Source organism: Dermacentor silvarum, chromosome 2 (assembly GCF_013339745.2).
Source record: "Dermacentor silvarum isolate Dsil-2018 chromosome 2, BIME_Dsil_1.4, whole genome shotgun sequence".
NCBI lineage: Eukaryota > Metazoa > Arthropoda > Arachnida > Ixodida > Ixodidae > Dermacentor > Dermacentor silvarum.
This window is the reverse complement of record NC_051155.1, coordinates 175,064,567-175,082,650: the sequence shown is the minus strand read 5'-3', so window position 1 is coordinate 175,082,650 and position 18,084 is coordinate 175,064,567. Positions and strand designations below refer to the sequence as shown.

The 18,084-nt window shown below is 47.0% G+C and overlaps 1 protein-coding gene across 4 annotated transcripts in view; it reads right to left on the bottom strand.

The window, feature by feature from the left end:
* LOC119442167 (collagen alpha-1(III) chain-like) overlaps nucleotides 1-18,084 on the bottom strand; it is an 81,969-nt gene that overhangs the window by 34,982 nt on the left and 28,903 nt on the right. For all 4 annotated transcript variants that reach the window (XM_037706928.2, XM_037706930.2, XM_037706929.2 and 1 more), the window contains exons 8-11: nucleotides 13,492-13,689; nucleotides 9,782-9,881; nucleotides 3,407-3,780; nucleotides 342-534 (exon numbers count right to left, since the gene is read on the bottom strand). In XM_037706928.2, the coding sequence (XP_037562856.1) occupies nucleotides 342-534; nucleotides 3,407-3,780; nucleotides 9,782-9,881; nucleotides 13,492-13,689 (865 nt within the window). The remainder of the gene's footprint in view (nucleotides 1-341; nucleotides 535-3,406; nucleotides 3,781-9,781; nucleotides 9,882-13,491; nucleotides 13,690-18,084) is intronic.

The window sequence follows — 18,084 nt, the reverse complement described above, 5'->3', positions numbered from 1 at the left end:
TGTAGCGGTGCCCAGGTAGCATCAAGCAGCTATGTCTCTTAATTGTTTTGGCAGTCGCACACCCAGCCAATCCACTTTAAATGTTTTAGAGCAGGTGCCATCAGAAAGCAATTTGTACGATTCTTTCCAAGGCTGATCTAGAAAGTTTATTCACATATTCTGCAAAGAGATGATTGACATCTTTGAAGAATAATGTAGACTTAAGAAACTTGTGCAAACTGCATCAAACTGCAGAGGACTCGTTATAGTCTGGTGTAACAAGACCCCACAACTTTAAGCTTGTCACATTAAAAAAGGATGGATTGCGGACTGCTTGAAATGCAACGAATATACAAACTCACCTCAAGCATGTCAGCATCTTCAGGAGGTGGCAGATCGTGCCGGCTGCCTCTGTGAGGTGGTGGTGGCGGTGGCTGGTCAGCACGCCCAGGTTCTCCTCGCTTGCGTCCACTTCGAGCCCCATCAGAATCATAGCGCCCGTCATAGCCTTTAGGGTCACCTCTCCCACCATACTCTTCTGGACGCCCATGACGGCTGGTGCGAGGACAGAAGCAAATGTTTGCCACACAGGTCATACCATAGAGGCAAACGTACAATCCGACATGCTGAGGCAGCTATGAGCACGGTGTAAGAAGATAGGTGTTCCGACGGTGCGCCCGCGCTGGGGGCAGCACGTGTTCAGGAGGCCTTGGAGGAGCGGCAGAATAGTGGATAATTTACGACCTCCGTCAGCATTTAAACACCCATACCCAAAGATATGCAATTTTTTGTTATTTAGACACCAAATCCTGAGCAGGTAGAAGGTTTCATGCCACTTAGTCAAAATACCCTCATTTCGAACACGAGAGAGACGCATCGTCTGCTCGAGCAGACGGTGCGCTGCACTTACCGCTGCTCGCCGCATCGGAGTCAATCGGAATGTCGGCAGAAATATAAAGGGACATTCCTCCAACCAAGTAGAGTCATTTTAAGCAGGCGAACGACATATATTCATCGAAATACAGCACTTCTGCCGCGCGTGCCCATAAAAGCGCCAGCAAAGCGAGCGAAAAAGTGGCCCCCAGAACAGGTGCTGCCCCTTGCGGCAGCGGCGTGCGTAGAGTCACACTAAGTGGCCGCGCCTCGCACCGCCGTCGGACCACCTTCCTTTTTAAACCGTGGCTATGAGCATTACACGAACACAACCATGAAGGTGCAAGTAACCTGCTGTCGTGGGTATTGATTCTCTGCCGTAGCGGCTGTATTTTCGTGGGGGTGAAATGCAAAAGCTTTTGTGTACTCTGATTTTGGTGCAAGTTAAGGGGGAAGTGGGTTTTATAAAAAAAATTTTTACTCTTCGAGATATGGTGCTGAAAAGTTGTACCTATGTGCAATGATGCGTGCTTATGTTGAATATGTAGTCCATTTTTGGTTATCTCGCCTGGTTCTAATTTTATATTAGCTTCCTTGAAATAATTTTTTGCGTAGGTTTGCAAAATATCTTATGCTTAGATTTCTCAAAATAGGGTATCTATGGCTTCTGTATGATTCAAGGAGTGCCGTAAGACCAGCCTTATTGCTCTGCCTTAACTACAACACGAGTTGCGAGACTTCAAAGTTAAGCACCAGGAAAACACTCCTTCGAGTTTCAGCTTCAAAGCCACACAACTCATGTTCTAGGTAAGGTAGAGCAATAAGGTTGGTCTTACGGCATTCCTTGAATCATACAAAAGTCATTGATACCCTATTTTGAGAAATATACGCATCGGATATTTTGCTAATCTAGCAGAAAATATTTAAAGGACACTAGCATAAAATTGAAACCAAAGGAGATAAACAAAAATGGACCTCATATTTGAAATAAGCACAAAGAATTACATATACATACGAGTTTCCAGTGCTATAACTCAAAGAATAAAGATTTTTAAAAATCTTCGGTCAAAGACCCACATGTCCCCTTAAAGAACCCCAGGTGGTCAAAATCAGATTAAAGACACCTATTATGACGTCATGACGTATTCCTCTGCTTGTGTGTTGCTGTGGTACGTTCAAGTCAATCAATCTATAAATAAATAAGTCAAGAAAAGACACACATACTGAGTTCCACATGTACACATGTGCTTATTGACGAGCCGAACATCAATTTAGTTAAACTCTGTAAGAAAAGGTTTTCAATGTAGTGTTTTTTTTTTCTTTTCCCCAATGTTCTGTTACGCCCCAAATCAGCCGTGCACATTCTCTGGGTGCTCCTCCCGAGGCAGCCTTTTCATCAGCGCCCGCCCAGATGGCAACGGGGCCCCACATAGACCGTGACGCGCAAACAAAGGAGCTCATATTGAGGCTACAACAACCACTGCCCTCCGTGGAAGCGGTAACAACCGTGAAATCCAGTCTCCTGACAAACTGATCTATGGAGAACCCACTAATTGATGCAAGAGGCCAAAGAGGCCAACGTCGAGGACTTCCGTGGCAACTGCGTCGACTTCAGGTTCCCAAATTGCCACATGGTTTCCTCGTACGTGGGGGCGATCCCGCAACATTGCAGGCAGAGTACAGTGGAACGGTGCGACGTCATGGGTGGGATTTTGCAAATGATTCGACGATTATGATTGGCCAAGACACAGTCATCACATTCCCTAGTCTAGTTACCTAGGGAAGACGACTGTTTTGCATAGCTCCAGGTGCTCATATCTGCTAAAGTGTTACTTGAAGTCTGTTGATAAAAATGTGAGAGTTACCAGCCCAGCCATTTTGCCAAGACTGATCCTATAGTATATACTGTATTTACTCGTGTAAGGCACACACCACCACTATAGAATGCAAAAGTGAGTTTCACATGCAACACAGTTGCAGTACGCTTCAATGGTATTGGCTGAATTGCTGCGCATGCACTGCTTAGTTGCATCATGGTTTCCGGTGAATGGAAAGGCCAACACTGCAAAAAGTGCGCGCATAGATTTTGAACACATGGCGTGTGGCTTTGTTCAGGACAGCCGTCAAAGGCTCTAATGTAAGGTGATAGGAATCTCAAACAGTAATGGAAGGCATCTTGGATGACGACCAGCATTCGGAGGGTGTCGTTGAGTTGAGTTTGCCAAACGACGAGAGCAGCAAAACCAACAAGGTCGATTGGCAGCTATTGGTTTCGTCATTCTGCCCCCCCCCCCCATATCAATTCGAGCACACTTCGAGATTTCAGTAAGCAGCCATAATTCTGCTTTGTGCAAGGCCTGCACCACCAAAAAAAAAAAAAAAAGGGAGAACAAGCGGACTTCAGACAGGTAAATACAGTACTACTCATTTATAACAACTTTAGCCCAAGTAAAATTTCATTGCAATTGGCCTTTAGGTAATGAAAATCAGCAAACACCAGACAAAAACGTTCCTTTATAAATGATGCTCACAAGTGCTATGAAGCAGTACTCACTCGCCGTCTTTCTTTCGAGAATCTCTTGATGACAGCTGGGAAGGTGGAGCGACTGGCGGAGGTGGAGGAACAGATCCATCTCCTTGTGGGGGGTTTGAAGAGGGGGGTGGTGGGGGCGTCTCTCGGCGAGGGCGCTTGGAGGGTGGGCCAGCACCCCTGTGTCCAGGGGTTCCGGCTGAGCTCTCACGTGGAGGAGGAGGGGAGCGGCCAGAAGATGGCGGCCCGTAGCGCCCACTGCGTGATGAGGGTGGTGCACCACGCATGCCTCCTTCGCGGATCCCGCGGTGGCGTGACGACGGAGGCGACAATGGCCGTTCAGGAGATGGACTCTCCGGAAACGCTGCCGCACCGTGTGACTGAGCAACACGGGCACACTGCGTAAACAAAACATTGAGGCCACATTTGAACAGTGATTTGAACATCTTACAGGGACACTTAAGGCAAATACTAATTCGACGTAGACTGTTTAAATACCATTCCAGAAACCTTGCAACGCCTGTTTCGTGCAAAGAAATTGCTTAGTTTACGAGAAATATGCATCTGAAGGGTCTGAATACCTTTATGGCAATTCAAATCTCCCGCCACGCCAACTGAGGAGTGGTGATGTTGCATATGCCATCACCCCCCTTTGCTGCCGTCGGTGAGTAAAATGGCGCCCGACAAACGGTGTACGATGCGCCGCTGCAGCTACTTTTGGTTAAGTGGCGTGAAGTGGAATTCTCTACTACTTGCAGTTTGTGCAAGTTTCGCGAGCCAGTAAAACCAGCGCAACACTATGCGATAACAAAACTACTGAAACACAAAAGCGTGGGCGGCACTGAGTCGCGCAAAAATGAAACCTTTTGACCGCCCACATTGTTGTTAACGGTATAATGTCAATGAGTTCTTTTTTCTAAAAATGAAATATAACTGGTCAAGTAGCATTTTCATTTGTCTTATAATACAGTACAATGATGTTTTTATAACGAGTGGTTGAGTACTAGGGACAGAATTTAAATGAGGAGTGCCTCCGTCATCGGGCAAGTACTTGAATGTCCCGGGGGAGTCTCTAATAGTGTCCTGCATTTGCCTCAACTTCTCGAATACTAAGGCTCTGTTCACAATAATATTTATGCCTTAGAGATACTCGAGCACTAATCCATCACTTAAGCTTTTGCCTTTAGTGTCCCTTTACGTGCAACTAGTTCAACTACTGAACTTCTCCATTTACTGGAAGCAAACGCCTTCAAATGTGCCATACACCTGCCTACTTACACATATTCGCTTGACAAATCAACTTTACTTGACGTGTTCGTTACAAATACAAATAAGAAATCTTAACTTCTGGTGTTATAGCAGCTGATTTTAGCAACCATTTACTTATTTACATGTTCATCAAACATGAGCTATCTTGCACTAAACACAATCAAACTGTGTCGTCGCATTTTCGAAATAGAAACAAATTCACGCTGCAGAATTTTAAGCAACATCTGGATGAAGCGACATGGGAGAGCGTATATTCAAAGTCAGGTCCAGATGTTGCATATGATGAATTTATCGCTATATACCATATTTACTCGCATAATGAACGCACCTCCCCCCCCCTTTCCAATCAAGAAGTGTGTTTCTTTCTTTTCTTCACATAATAAACGCACCCTGAACTTGCTGCTGTGAAGCAGGAGAGACACAATACAATTCGGCGCCTGATATGGCATCCGGCAGGGTACGATTGTATCCGACGCCGTATCGGACCCTGAATCGTAGCGTGTGTCTTAAATTTTATTGCGATAGCAATTATATGGATCCTCCAGGCGCATTTTAGTTATCGGCGCCAACGATCACAGCTCAATCTCCCGCATTCAAGGGAGGAAAGCGGGGAGCAAGCCGTATTCTGTCACGCGCACGGCTCCAGGGGAAGGGGCGGAAGGGCGGCGGCGCAGCAACTTCACATTGCGGGGCCTCACGCGCCCTATCTTGAAAGCGATCTGCGTTGGGGCACAGAGAAATAAATTTCCTGAGGCTGACGATGCGATGGCGGCTTATACCTCTGTGCGTTCTCAGTTCTCGCCGCTCAGTTTGCACTCAGGCGATACACAGCACGAAGGTCACTTTGCTTGCTGTTGCTGCCGCGCTTACTCATGCCAGCGTTTTGACAGCAAGTGTCCGTGGTCATCGAGTGTGATGTGTCCTTGTTTGTCTGTGCGCGCTGACACCATGCTTGTTAATTTACATAGTTAGCGAATGTTTGCAAGTTTATACGACCGATAAAACTACTATCCTTACTTCGTGTAGCTGTCTACGCATTTGCTATCGCAATCAATGGTTCGCCTTTCAGCCGAAACTGCAACTTTTTTAGAAGTGGCCGCAGAAAAAAAAATTGCTAAAAATTTTACCCTGCATAATGAACACACCCCCCAAATTGGCGCATATTTTTCGGGAAGAAAAGTGCGTTTATTATGCGAATAAATACGGTATAAGAAAACATATCAGAAGTGTTTCCTTTTTGTAATGAAAACACAAGCGCAAGAAGCACAAAAGCCATGGATAAGAAAGGATTGCCTAAAGGCAATACGCTAAAGAGTACACTGCTATCAGCGTTTTCTTAAATGCAGTACCATAGAGCGAGAGAGAGAGAGAAATAACATTTATTAGCACCGAAGGAACCTATAGAGGAACTGAAGGCATTTAAAACAAAGTGCGATTTGACATGTTGTCGTCGGCTGTCTTGCCGAGTGGAAGCTGTCGCTGTCGGCGATACGAAAACTTTCATAAGTTTCGCGCTATATGGCAGGCACTAGACGCATTGAGCTGCACAGCCGGCAGCCAGTGTTGCAAGGTTTGGCTACATATAGCCAAATTGGGCTGCAGGAAAAATTTTTTGGTGTCGACTTGGACGAGTTGGCTATGTGGCTATATTCGGGCTACTGAAAATCTGCGACTTGGCTGTGTTTGGGCTATAAGTGGCGCCCTAATCAATGCTCCAAAGGTGGCTCTGATCGGGTAGAAGCAAATCTTGAAGGCTGTGTCTTAGCTGGCTGAGCCGGCCGCGTGGCTGTGCTTGTGTGCTTGCACGAAATGACCCCCCCCCCGCCCGCCTTTTCTTCCCTCTCCATGCCGTTGTCTGAGCCGGTGGCTTTGATCTTTTATGCACTTACACCCTGCTTGACCGTTAGGAACCGGATTCCCGGGCATCGGGATGAACCTGGGAGTAGTGGGTTTTTCACAGTACACTGTACTAACATGGCTATGCTCAGGAAGGGAGAGCAATAACGTAGGGTCGGGGCCTCCGGGCGATCGTGGCGCCGACATGAAAGAAGGGAAGCACGGGTGGATGATACGCTCCAGTGTGTTCATGGCCATGTCTTCCGGATGAAGTATCGCGCCGGGCACAGCTTTCGACATACTCCGCGTTTCTGGCGCGAAGCTTTACTGCCATTTTCCTTTTCCTGCTAGATGAAGCTTTCTTCGTGCTTAGATTCGATATTCATTTCGATAGGTTGGCCAAGTATGCGACAAGTGGGCCAAGTATGCGAGAAAGTATAAAAAACAATGGGAGCAAGACCCCGCGCCAAAGGTGGGTTTTGGTGCTTTTACTTCTAGATCGTTTGCCCGTAACGTCGAGGATGCAGATACTCATTCTGTTAATATCGAAACATGTTTGCCACGATGACATCAGTGCACCACGTCACATGAACGTCACCCACCGTGTTAGCTTAGCTTGTGAGGTGTCGTGCTGCTGGCTCGAGGACGCGGGTTTGATTCCTGGCCACGGCGGCGGCATTTCGATCAAGGCGAAATGCAGGAACACCCGTGTACTTAGGTGTACGTTAAAGAACCCGAGGTGGCCAAAATTATTCCGGAGTCCCCCACGGCGTCATGCCTCCCAATCATATCGTGGTTTTGGCGCATAAAACCCCAGCAATTATTAGGGTTTTAGCATAGGGGCCTCAATGTATTGGGGCCCCAAAGAAATAGCGTCGAAGCCACTGCGCATGCGCAAGACGGAAACTGTGTATGGGTTTTGCATCGGGCACGCTATTTCATCGATTTAGTGGGAGTCCCAAAAGCTGGCCCAAAAGCTTTCGTCAACAAACATGGCGGCGCCCATCTAAGCGGCGGCTCTAACCTAGCACAACACTGGGCTCGATTCGTGATAATGCGTGAAGTTCGTAAGATAGAAGTGATTGCGGTTATCGCTTTCTCTCAACTAACATGTGTAATGAAGAGTGATTCATTATATGCCACTGATTCCGAATTCAATTGTCGATTTCATGGCTCGTAGGCCTGTCACAGATTGACTTGGCTGGGTGAAGGTGCGTAAAGTTTGTTACCTAAAAACTAAGCGCAACAAGTTGCATGCTGCTAATAGAATAAGTTCGAAATTGAAATTAAAGGCGAAAACATGAAAGTCTAAATTACTTTTCTTATCACAAAATGGTATATTTTATTTTAATATTTATAACAGCTTTTCTCTGATGCCGTAGTGACGCTGCAAACGCAACACGCTATCGGCAAACGCAAAACGCTTATTGCAAAACTCTTCATTCCTGCATGCCCCGACGCTAACACCTGCAAAGCTCTTTGGGGCCCCAAACTTTAGGGCCCCTATTCTAAAACATTATTAGCCATCAACATGGTTTGCTTTTTGACAGTAACCAGTTTTCACAGCATTACCAGTGTTATCAATTCGTTGTTTACCATTGCTCTTTGTGTGCCGTCGCGGCTTTTACCATTTCGAGCGAGTTGCTCGTCGCCGAAAACGACTGCGCACTTTTTACACTAGTGTGCCGGTTTGCACAGTAATCTTTTAAAGCTCCGCATACACCTATTCAGACAGTGAGTGGCATCTGTTACCTGTCCCTTTTCTTAACGCATGTTCTTGGCGTGCTAGAGACCTAAGATGGCGGCCACGTTGATGTAAAGTGACACTATATAGGTATTGTGTGTCCCAGCTAATCCGGCCCAAGCTCATTGAAAAACAAAAACAAAAAAAGAACAAGAAAACAAGATAGGACGACGCGACAAATAATGCGAGATATCATAGCGCGAAAGACTTGTTTTAGCTCATCAAAAAAGAAGCCGTGAGCACGTCGCCGTCGCAGATCGCAGGACAGCTGAACTTCTACCCCGTAGGTGTAGATAACGTGAGAGATCGATGGCGCTGAGCATTATTTTGCGTTCAGGACAGCTAAAAAGTAGAGTTCGTAGTTAATATTACTGTAAATAACTAAAAATAATAACTTGCTACTATCTATCATAAAATAAAAGAACTGATTTCGCCCTCTGCAGCGATTTGCTGGAACTTAAGAGCTTCCAAAGCCAACGAAAAAGTGTTCTGTGCAAACATGATGTCGCTGTTGTCGATGTAAAGGGCCGACCGTCACTGCGGCACGAACATTTTGTTACGACGGGTGGGTTGTGCAAGAAAGCACTGCCGTAGTCGAATGTGAAAATGTATACACAAATAAAATTGTAAATAAAAATGGTTATATTTGGCTACAAAATATTTTGCACTTTTTTTCTGTTTGGCTACATTTGGGCTACAGCTTCTCTAGCTTTTGGCTACGTCACCTCGTTGGACCTGGCAACACTGCCAGCAGCGTTTCTTGTAGTATGCCAAGCTCATTATCTTAGCACAGTGTCATGAATGCTTTCGCCTGTCTACTTCGACACGACTGATGATGAATCACTTGAATCTCGTGAACTTGAGAGTAACGCCGAAAATGATTGCTCAAAAATTCCGCCCATGAATAAGAACTTATCTTTGCTCTGCAAGGTACACCACCATGACTGATGACTGTTAAGAGTCTCGTTCGTCGCCGAAATCCGCTGCGCATTTCTTATCATGATTCACCATTCTGTCTAGCCAGCTCACCAAACCTTCACTTACCCGGATTCTCACAGTGCACAGGATCTGAATTTTTCTTTCTTTTTTTTTCTATTTTGAAGGCGACCGTTCCCTGACAGCATTGGGTGTGTTCCGAACTATTTTCAACAATGATTAATGCTGTCTCATGAAAAAATGCTACCAGCGTAGTGCTAAAAAAGCCCCAGGCCCCTTTTCCTGTCGATATTCCTTCTATGAAGTTCCACAATGCACAATATGCCTCTGTATTCTAAAAAAAATATTTTAACTAGCTGACACAAAACCTGCATCAGGTTGCTAATTCATCAGACTAACCACCTTGTAATGACACTTGATAGCGTATGCGGAAACTTCTTCACTAGTGAGAGAAGAACCCTATTTGTCGATTGTGGGTGGCACATAGCAACTTTTGACAAGCCTCCCAAGTTTCCTACACTGTCAAACACTTAGTGCCAGGCCACACAGAAAAAGGCGTGTGCCCATGTTTTGCTGGCTGTCAATCCTGCGTGAACCACAAACATCTCACGTGCCTCAGCCCTGAGCTGCTTCTCTCGGTCCCTGCGCCTCTTGCCAGACTTCTTTTTCTTTCGTGGCTTTCCGGGTGGGTACGGTGGTGGTGGCCCTTTGTTGCTGCGTACAAGACCGGAGCCAGTGTCAATACGACGTCATATACGAAGGCTGCATATACACATGACCAGAGAAATTTCTGGAGCACTAGAACAGTGAAAAAAATATTCAAAATTCTTTGCGGTTTTGTGGCACAACCTAGGATTGGGGTGTTCTGCACGTTGATTGTGTGCACAAGTACAGAGTGCACATTTCAGTTCCAGGACTACTGGCTATTTTTCCAACTGCTTCTCAACCAATCCCTGTTACTTTCTGAATGTTTGTTCAATAGACATTTTATGGTACATAGAAGCTAGTTCTTTGTCATAACTTTCTCCTACTTCAGTACAGTGGAATCTCGATACGAATCTCAAGGGGTCACGAAAAATATTCGTATTAGCCGAAATTCGTATCATCAAAACAGAATTAAAACTAGCTAAATTAAAGAGTCTGAGGTGAACTCACTCAGGCACGTAAGTAGGCTAGAGTGCAGTAATTAACTCAGGCCAACCAAACTGCATCTCCGATTTTTCTCCACCTGTATTCCAATTGTGCACCATGTACAGTATAGACCACTTATAACGTAACAGTTTATAGTGCAGAACTGGCTACAACGCGGCCTTTTCTGACTCCCGTTTACGCTCCCATAGAACTCCATGTATACGCATACCGCTACCAGTGCAGCCGCGTGAGATGAAATACCGGTTATAATGCGGTTTCCGCAGGAAAATCTCGCCGACAAGGGCAGTAGCGAGCACGCTTCTCAACGAGGTGCCCCACCGATGGGACAGGAGATCAATGAGGGAGATGCGGTGGAGGAGCATGAGACATGGAGCATGAATACAAGGGCGATAAAATCGTCGCCGCGCACCGTATGTGCGAGTGAATCCGCGCGGGGGACGCGCGCCTTCGCGGAGAGCGAACACACAGCGAAGAGCACACGCGACTTCCTTTGCATGAAGGGCCATGGGAGTATGGGAGGGAGGGAGGAGAGAGAAGGCAACGCTGTGCTGCGGCGCCAAATGCGTATCTTGCAACCGGGCGCAAGGGTAACTGGAGACGCAATCTCCCACGCAAAAGGAGCAAAGCGGGAAGGCAGCGCGGGAGTGAGGGAGGGGGGTGGGGGTGGCGGCGGATTCTACTCTGCCAACAAATGTGTTCTTGTACTTTGCACCTGTGCCGACTGTCGATGTTGTCGTGTGCACCGTATATTGAAAGCGATCTCCACACGGCTCTGACCTTTGCACGCGCTGTGCTTACGCCGCTCAGTTTCCGTTGAAGCGATAGACTGCACGAACCTTCGCTCGCTGCAGCGGCCGCGCTTCCCCCCGAAGCACAAAAGGAAAAGCACAAAAGCAACAAAAGCGTTGCCGCTTCAAACTCTTCGCGCCCAGTCATGGCCTCCATGCTGTCCGGCGCCGCGTCCGCGCCTCCGCACCAAAAGAGAAAGGGAGAAAGTGCGTGACTGCGCACTGTTCTTTCGCGGCTGTCGGTGGGGCGGCGTTTATTCAGATCAACCGACGTGGGTCGAACATCGATTCGTAACAACCGTTCTCTAGCATGTTGCAAAATAATGGGGCTCGGCCGGGACTACATAAAAATTTGTATCATCCGGAAATTCGTATTAGCCGTGATCGTATCATCGAGATTCCGCTGTATTTGTAAACAGTTCATAAATTCCTCCATCTGTCATAGTCTGGAGCGATCAAGTTGCCACAATGGCCATGACATGGCTCAATTTCCATTCCTCAGCCCCTGTCGATCTTTTTCCCGCATTTTCATTCAGTAGACATTTCACACTACATAGAAACTGGTTCTTTGTTGTCACTTTCTCCCCATTCAGAATTCATCAACAGTTCACAAATTCCTTCCGTCAGTCAAAGTGTGGACTGGCTGTCCTGCTGAGACAGAGCAACATAGCACTGAGATATTTGCCCCCAGATACTTCACTTACTACAAGTTTTGTTTTCCCAGAAAAACAAGGCTATCACCACTGGTACACTGTGAGCAGAATAGTGGCTATTTTGGAGCATGTGCAAGAATTGCCAGCTGGTACAAATATGTTCACTACAGCATTGCTCAAAGCACACAGGGCACCTTTGAAGTAACAACTGTAGTTACAACTGTATTTTGGACCTGCTTGATTATTTGGATTTCCCAACGGCGCTGCCACTTATTCCATAAAACTAGTGTATAAGACTGACCAAAATTTTTGATGCTGCATGCTGTGTCACTGAAATTTTCAGACGTGATTCACCTGTGCAATGTCGCCAAGATGGCAGCCACTAATTTGCCGAAATTCAGGTTGCCACCGCGTCGTTGGCTGCGTGTCTTCATAACTGCACTGTTGCCATCAACTATCCCGTCAATAGCGACCATGGTGCCTTTTACAGCAGTTGCGGCAAGCAGTAGTTTCATTTCAACTCGGTGCACAGGTTGTCCACGTGCCTTCAGAATCATGGTGTCGTCTGCAGGCTTCGTGCCTATGGTGCCTTTATAGCCTTTATTCCCGAGTTTACTGCCACACATGACACTGCGTTGGGCACATACGTACCTTCACAGCTGCGCAGTCACTATTCATGCTCCCATCAATAGCGACCACAGTGTTGTCTGCAGCGGCTGCAACAAACAGTAGTTTTATTTTGGCTTGGTGCTCGCGTTGGCTGCATGCCTTCAGAACTGTGTAGTCACAAACCACGGTGTTGTCTACAGTGGTTGTGGTAAACAGTAGCTTCCCTTTTTTCAGTGCGCATTGGCCACGTTTCAGAACTGCATAGGCATCATCCATGATCACGCCGATAGCGACATTGGTTTCGTCCACAGGAGTTGTGGCAAACAGTAGTTCTGCGTCGCCTCATTGCACGTTCGCCGCATGCCTATAGAACTGCATAGTCAACATGATATCGATAGCGACCTCAGTTTCGTCTGCAGCGGTTGTAGCAGACAGTAGTTTTGGTGTGACTCGGTGCAACGCGTGCGCAATGGCACAAACACTGTGAAAGGTGTCAAGGATGAAGAGTAATTCTACCGAAACCTTCACTCTGGCATTAAACACACGAGCTACATCGCAATAGATGGACAATCTCTTGTCGATTAGCTCACTGGCAAAAATATAATCGGGATGTGCATGCGGTAGTGAAAAGTACGTCTCGGATGAAGATGCAGGTCTTGCCCTACGTTCGCACTGCGAAGGAAGTCTATAGACCATTGCTGCTGCGAGCACTAATCAGACACGGGATGACAAGTACTGCCACTTCCACACTGCTTTTGTGCAAAATAGAAACAGGATTTGCCAATGCATTCAGTAAATAAAAGTGTGTTGATGTAGTAAGCATTTGTTTATTGCTGTTTTTATACCCTCAATAATTAAACATCCGGTTAATTCAGACATTTTTTCTGGTCCTGTGACATCCGAATTAACAAGGTTTTACTGTACTTCCATTCAACTTTTAGGCCCCAAAATACCCCTCATCATATACAGGTTTGTACTACATTCTAGATTTTATAGTATTTAGATAATAAGGTTGCAGCCATGCAGCACTTTTTCTAAGCAACAATGCAGAAAGCACAATGCACAGCAGTGTTGTGAAGCTGCAAAACCCACAATATACATAATGCTAGAGAAAACACTCACGGCTGGGCAGTGCTGTTGGCGGCTTTGCGCTTGGAATCGGTGGGTGGCCCAGGGCTGGGGGTGCGGGGGCCGCGAGACCGGCCCGCGTACCCGTCATAGTCACCACCATCCCGAGGACCACCGCCTCGACGACTTGGCGACATCCTGCCTGCTTCCGGCGGCTCCCTCGACCGCCCCCGATGCCGGTCACGACCATGGCTGCAGAAAGTCGAGACACATGGAAGATCAAGCATTGACAAGTTGAAAATGCTGGACATTAAAGTATTAAAGCATGGACAGTATTATTATGGACAGTATCAAAGCACTTTCTGATCATCATGCATAATGATGGCATGTTTACTTGATTGTACAGTGACAAGTACATTGATGCAATTGTTTCACAGCGTGGGAGATGATGTTAAACACTGCACACTGGTAGTATCACCAATGTCAGTATGTAACACCAATGGCAGTGTCAAATAGCAGCAGCGTCCAGAAGTCAGTGGTATGCTACCATTTCAAGAATGTCAGTCAATCACAGGTCCTTTCTGCTGCTGCAGTTATTGCAGCATGACTTGTTTATGGTAGAGCTTATATAAAGTACTGTTGCTATGGCTTACTGTATGTATGTAATCTACACACATATCCTGTGTTGTATGCATGAACAGTATTCAAAAACATTTGGCTTCAGCAATTTATGAGTGAACACTGGAGCGCAGTTTATGGGAAAATTTCATAAGCACATTTTCATGCATAACGCACATAGAGTGCATAGCAACTGCCAGAGGAGGTGAACCCAGCATGCCTCCGCCTACCCTATTCCTCGGCGACACTCTGCCTCCTTCCTCTTCCCCCACTCCATGGCATGCACTCCTCCTCTCTACCTCTAGGTGCCCTCTTCCCCAGGCGCTCGATTCCCTCTCCCAACTCAGAAGCCTCAGACTTAATCTCGCCTATTTCACAGATGGTATGACCTACTCCAGTGTTCTGAAAAGACGCTTCAAAACAATGTTACACTGAAAGTATCCTTGTGTGCTTCTCCTACCTAACAAAAATAGATGATGGTTGAAACGAATTTCACAACTGTGCACAATAAGTACAAACAAAATTAAATTTGATGAAGCTGCACATGTTGTGCTATCTCTGCACTGTTATTGGTGTGGTGCACATGGATATTGCACAAAGGAAGCTCCTCTCCCGTCTCCTCTTTGCTTTCACAGCTCCGCAGGGCACTATTAATGAGGACGACCACACATTGACCAACCCTAAAAGGCTTTTCAGGTCATCATATATTGCGGCATGCACCAGTTGATTTTCAAGGACACATTTATTTACTTTTAACAATGTGCAGAATACACCTCTGGAAGTCGCACTGTAATTAAATGTTAGGCCTTTATACAAGGATATGCAGCAGCATTATTTTCAATTTCTTTTATTACATTCTGGAGTTTTACGCACCAAACGATGATATGATTATGAGTGGGGGACTCCAGATTAATTTATAGCCCAAGAGGTTCTTTAACTGCACCTAAATGTACAGGTTACCGTGCAGACCACTTATAACGTAACCGCTTTTAGCGCAGGACCGGTTATAGCGTGGGTTTTTTTGGCCACCGATATATCTCCCATAGAACTCAATGTATAGGCGGACCGTTTATTGCGTAGGCGCGCGAAGCAGAATACCGGTTATAGCACGGTTCTTTTAAGCGCGCCACCATGAAATCTGTGCACGAAGCACGGCCTTTTCTAGAAGGCGTTGAGCACGCCCCGCACGGCCGCATGGTTGCAGGCACGCAAGCGCGAGGAGTGGGAGCGTGGGCACGCGTGTGGAGACCAGTGGCGAAAAGCGAAACAAAAAGTCGCAGTTTCCCCCGAAAGGTAAAGCATAAATTGCGATAGCAAATTTACTAGTAGAGTATACGGAGTAAGGATAGTAGTTTTATCGCCTGCATAAACTTGGACACATCCGCTTATTAACTGAATTAACAAGCATGGTGTCAGCGCGCACAAGCAAACATGAATAGATCGCACTCGATGACCGCAGACAAGCACTGTAAAAACGCTGACGTGAGCAAATGCGGCAGGAGCAGCAACTAAAGGTTCGTGTGGTCTATCACTTCAACGGAAACTGAGCGGCAAAAGCACAGTGCATACAAAGGTCAGAGCCGTGTAGAGATCGCTTTCAAGATACGGTGCGCGCGACAGCCCTTAGGCGCGCAAAGTACGCAGTGGCTTGCAGAAAGCCGCGCCCCCTCCCTCCCGCGCTGCCTTCGTGCTTTTCTCATTTCGCGTGGGAGCTTGAGTCGCCAGTTCCCCTCGCGCCCAGTCGCAAGATACACATTGAGTGCCGCAGCTAACCGTCGCTTCCCCTCCCTCCCTCCCATCCCCCAACGGCCTTCCGCACGACGAAAGTTGTCGTGTTTGTTCTCCGCCGTACGTTCGCTCTCCGTGAAAGCACGCGTCCCTCGCGCGCTTTCACTCGCACATACAGCATACGGCATAAAGCAGCATACAGCATTTTTTTGTCTTTTCTTTCTCGCGTGGGCGCGCGCATGGAAACCAGCGGCGGAAAGCGAAACAAAAAGAAGGAAAAGGGTGGGAGACTCTGAAGGAATAAGGGCGCGTGTTTTGATCACTGTAGCAGCGTCTAATCAGGGTGTGCGTAGTGCGGGGTAGAACGGTAGCGCACTCCCCCCCCCCCCCCCTTTTTTTCAGGAGTGGAAGCGTGGGCGTGCGCGTGGAGACGAGTCTCCAGACGAAAATAACAGCGTTCTTCCGCTGATGCCAAACTTATTAGAACTTGGTTTCTGTGCTGTGTTGCGATTGTGTTGTATGGGTGAAATATGTAATAAATTGTGTTTGAAAGCTGGTTTGCCCGTTTGGCATAAGGAAAAGCTGAAAAAAGCATCCTTTGGTTATAACGCGGTATCGCTTATAACGCGGATTTTTACAACTCCCACGACTAACGTTATAAGCGGTCTACACTGTATGTCCGAAAAGTAATGTCAGTGAGTCAAATAAAAAGAAGTTATTGATCAGATCAGTACAATACATAAAAAGGGTTCAATATAGGCTTCTCCTGCATCGATACATCGCTTCCAGCGAGATTTCCAGGCAACGAAGACGTAACAGTATGCCTCCTCCGGAATGTCCTTTAGAGCCTTGGTGCAAGCCTCCTTGACTTTGTAAACTGTCCCGAAATGATGTCGTTTCATGGGAGTTTTCAAGCTCCACTGGTAGACTTGCATTCTACAAACAATTATCACCAAAGGCCGTCTTTATCATAGGAAATATTTTTGCTGCGGACTTGCTGAGTTTCACACAAATCTTGAAGGCAATCCTTTGTTCCAACGAGCACTGTATTGTGGCTTGCACGGGAAATGAAAACGAGTTTCACGGAAAAGCCTGTCCTTACTCTCCAGATGGTAGCAGACGATAAAGCGACCGCGCTTGCGTAAGCTAACTTCCCCCTCCACCAATCCCAACCGGTCCTAGCGCCTGTGGTGCACCGACGAGGGGGGGGGGGGGGGTTTCGGGGGTTGTAACCCCCCCTTGAGGCCGAGTTAACCCCCGTCTTTTGTTTAACCCCTTTTCTTTCTTTGCGCATTTGAGTACTGCAACTAAGATGTAAGACGCGCAATCGTCTGCACACTCACAAAAGCGCATTTTTTGACAATTTCCCGTGAAGAAATTGAAATTAGTGCTATTTAGATGGTATTGGCAAACTGTCACCCCCCCCTGGCAGAGATCCTGGGTACGCTACTGCCTAGCGCACTGCAACGTATAGCCGCTTCACAATATAATCACTAACATTACTTTTCGGAAACCCTGAAAATGCATCAGCATTTTTGCATTTCACCCCATCGACATGTAGCCACCCCAACCGGGCTTGAAGCCGCGACCTCGAGCTCAGCAGCGCAGCATTACTCAAGTGAAGCTTTCTTTGTACCTAGTAAGTATACACCGTATTTCGCAAGTGCGTGCATGGGAATCTCGCGCACGCAGGACGGGAGACAGCGCAGGAGGGAGGGGGGGGGGGGGGGGGGGGGTTGACTCCGGCACCAACTGCGTACTTTGCACAGCCGCGCGCACTTATCATGAAATGAATCTGCCGGTGGCTCATACCTTTATGTGTGCGGTTTCTTGTTGCTCAGTTTGCATAGAAGCGATACACAGCACGAAGGTAACTTCACTCGCTGCTGCTGCTGCGCTTCCAGCCGCCAGCATTTTGACAGCGAGTGTCCACGGTCGTCGAGTGTGATGTGTTCATGTTTGCCTGTGCACGCTGACACCATGCTTGTTAATTTACATAGTTAGCGAATGTTTGCAAATTTATATGGCCGATAAAACTACCGTATTTACTCGATTGTAACGAGAGTTTTTTTGCAGATTCTTGCTACCTGAAGTCGATCCTCACATTACAATCGAATACCAAAATTCAAGTTGTCTAAAAATTGCAACGATGCACCCAATTCTAATCAACGAGTGAAATGTGCAAGTGAAAGTGAAATGTGCGAGTGAAAGCGCGCGTCACGAAGAGCGAACGCACAGCGGAGAGCAAACGCGAAGTCTTCCATCGTGGGAAAGGTCGTGGGGGGATAGGAGGGAGGGAGC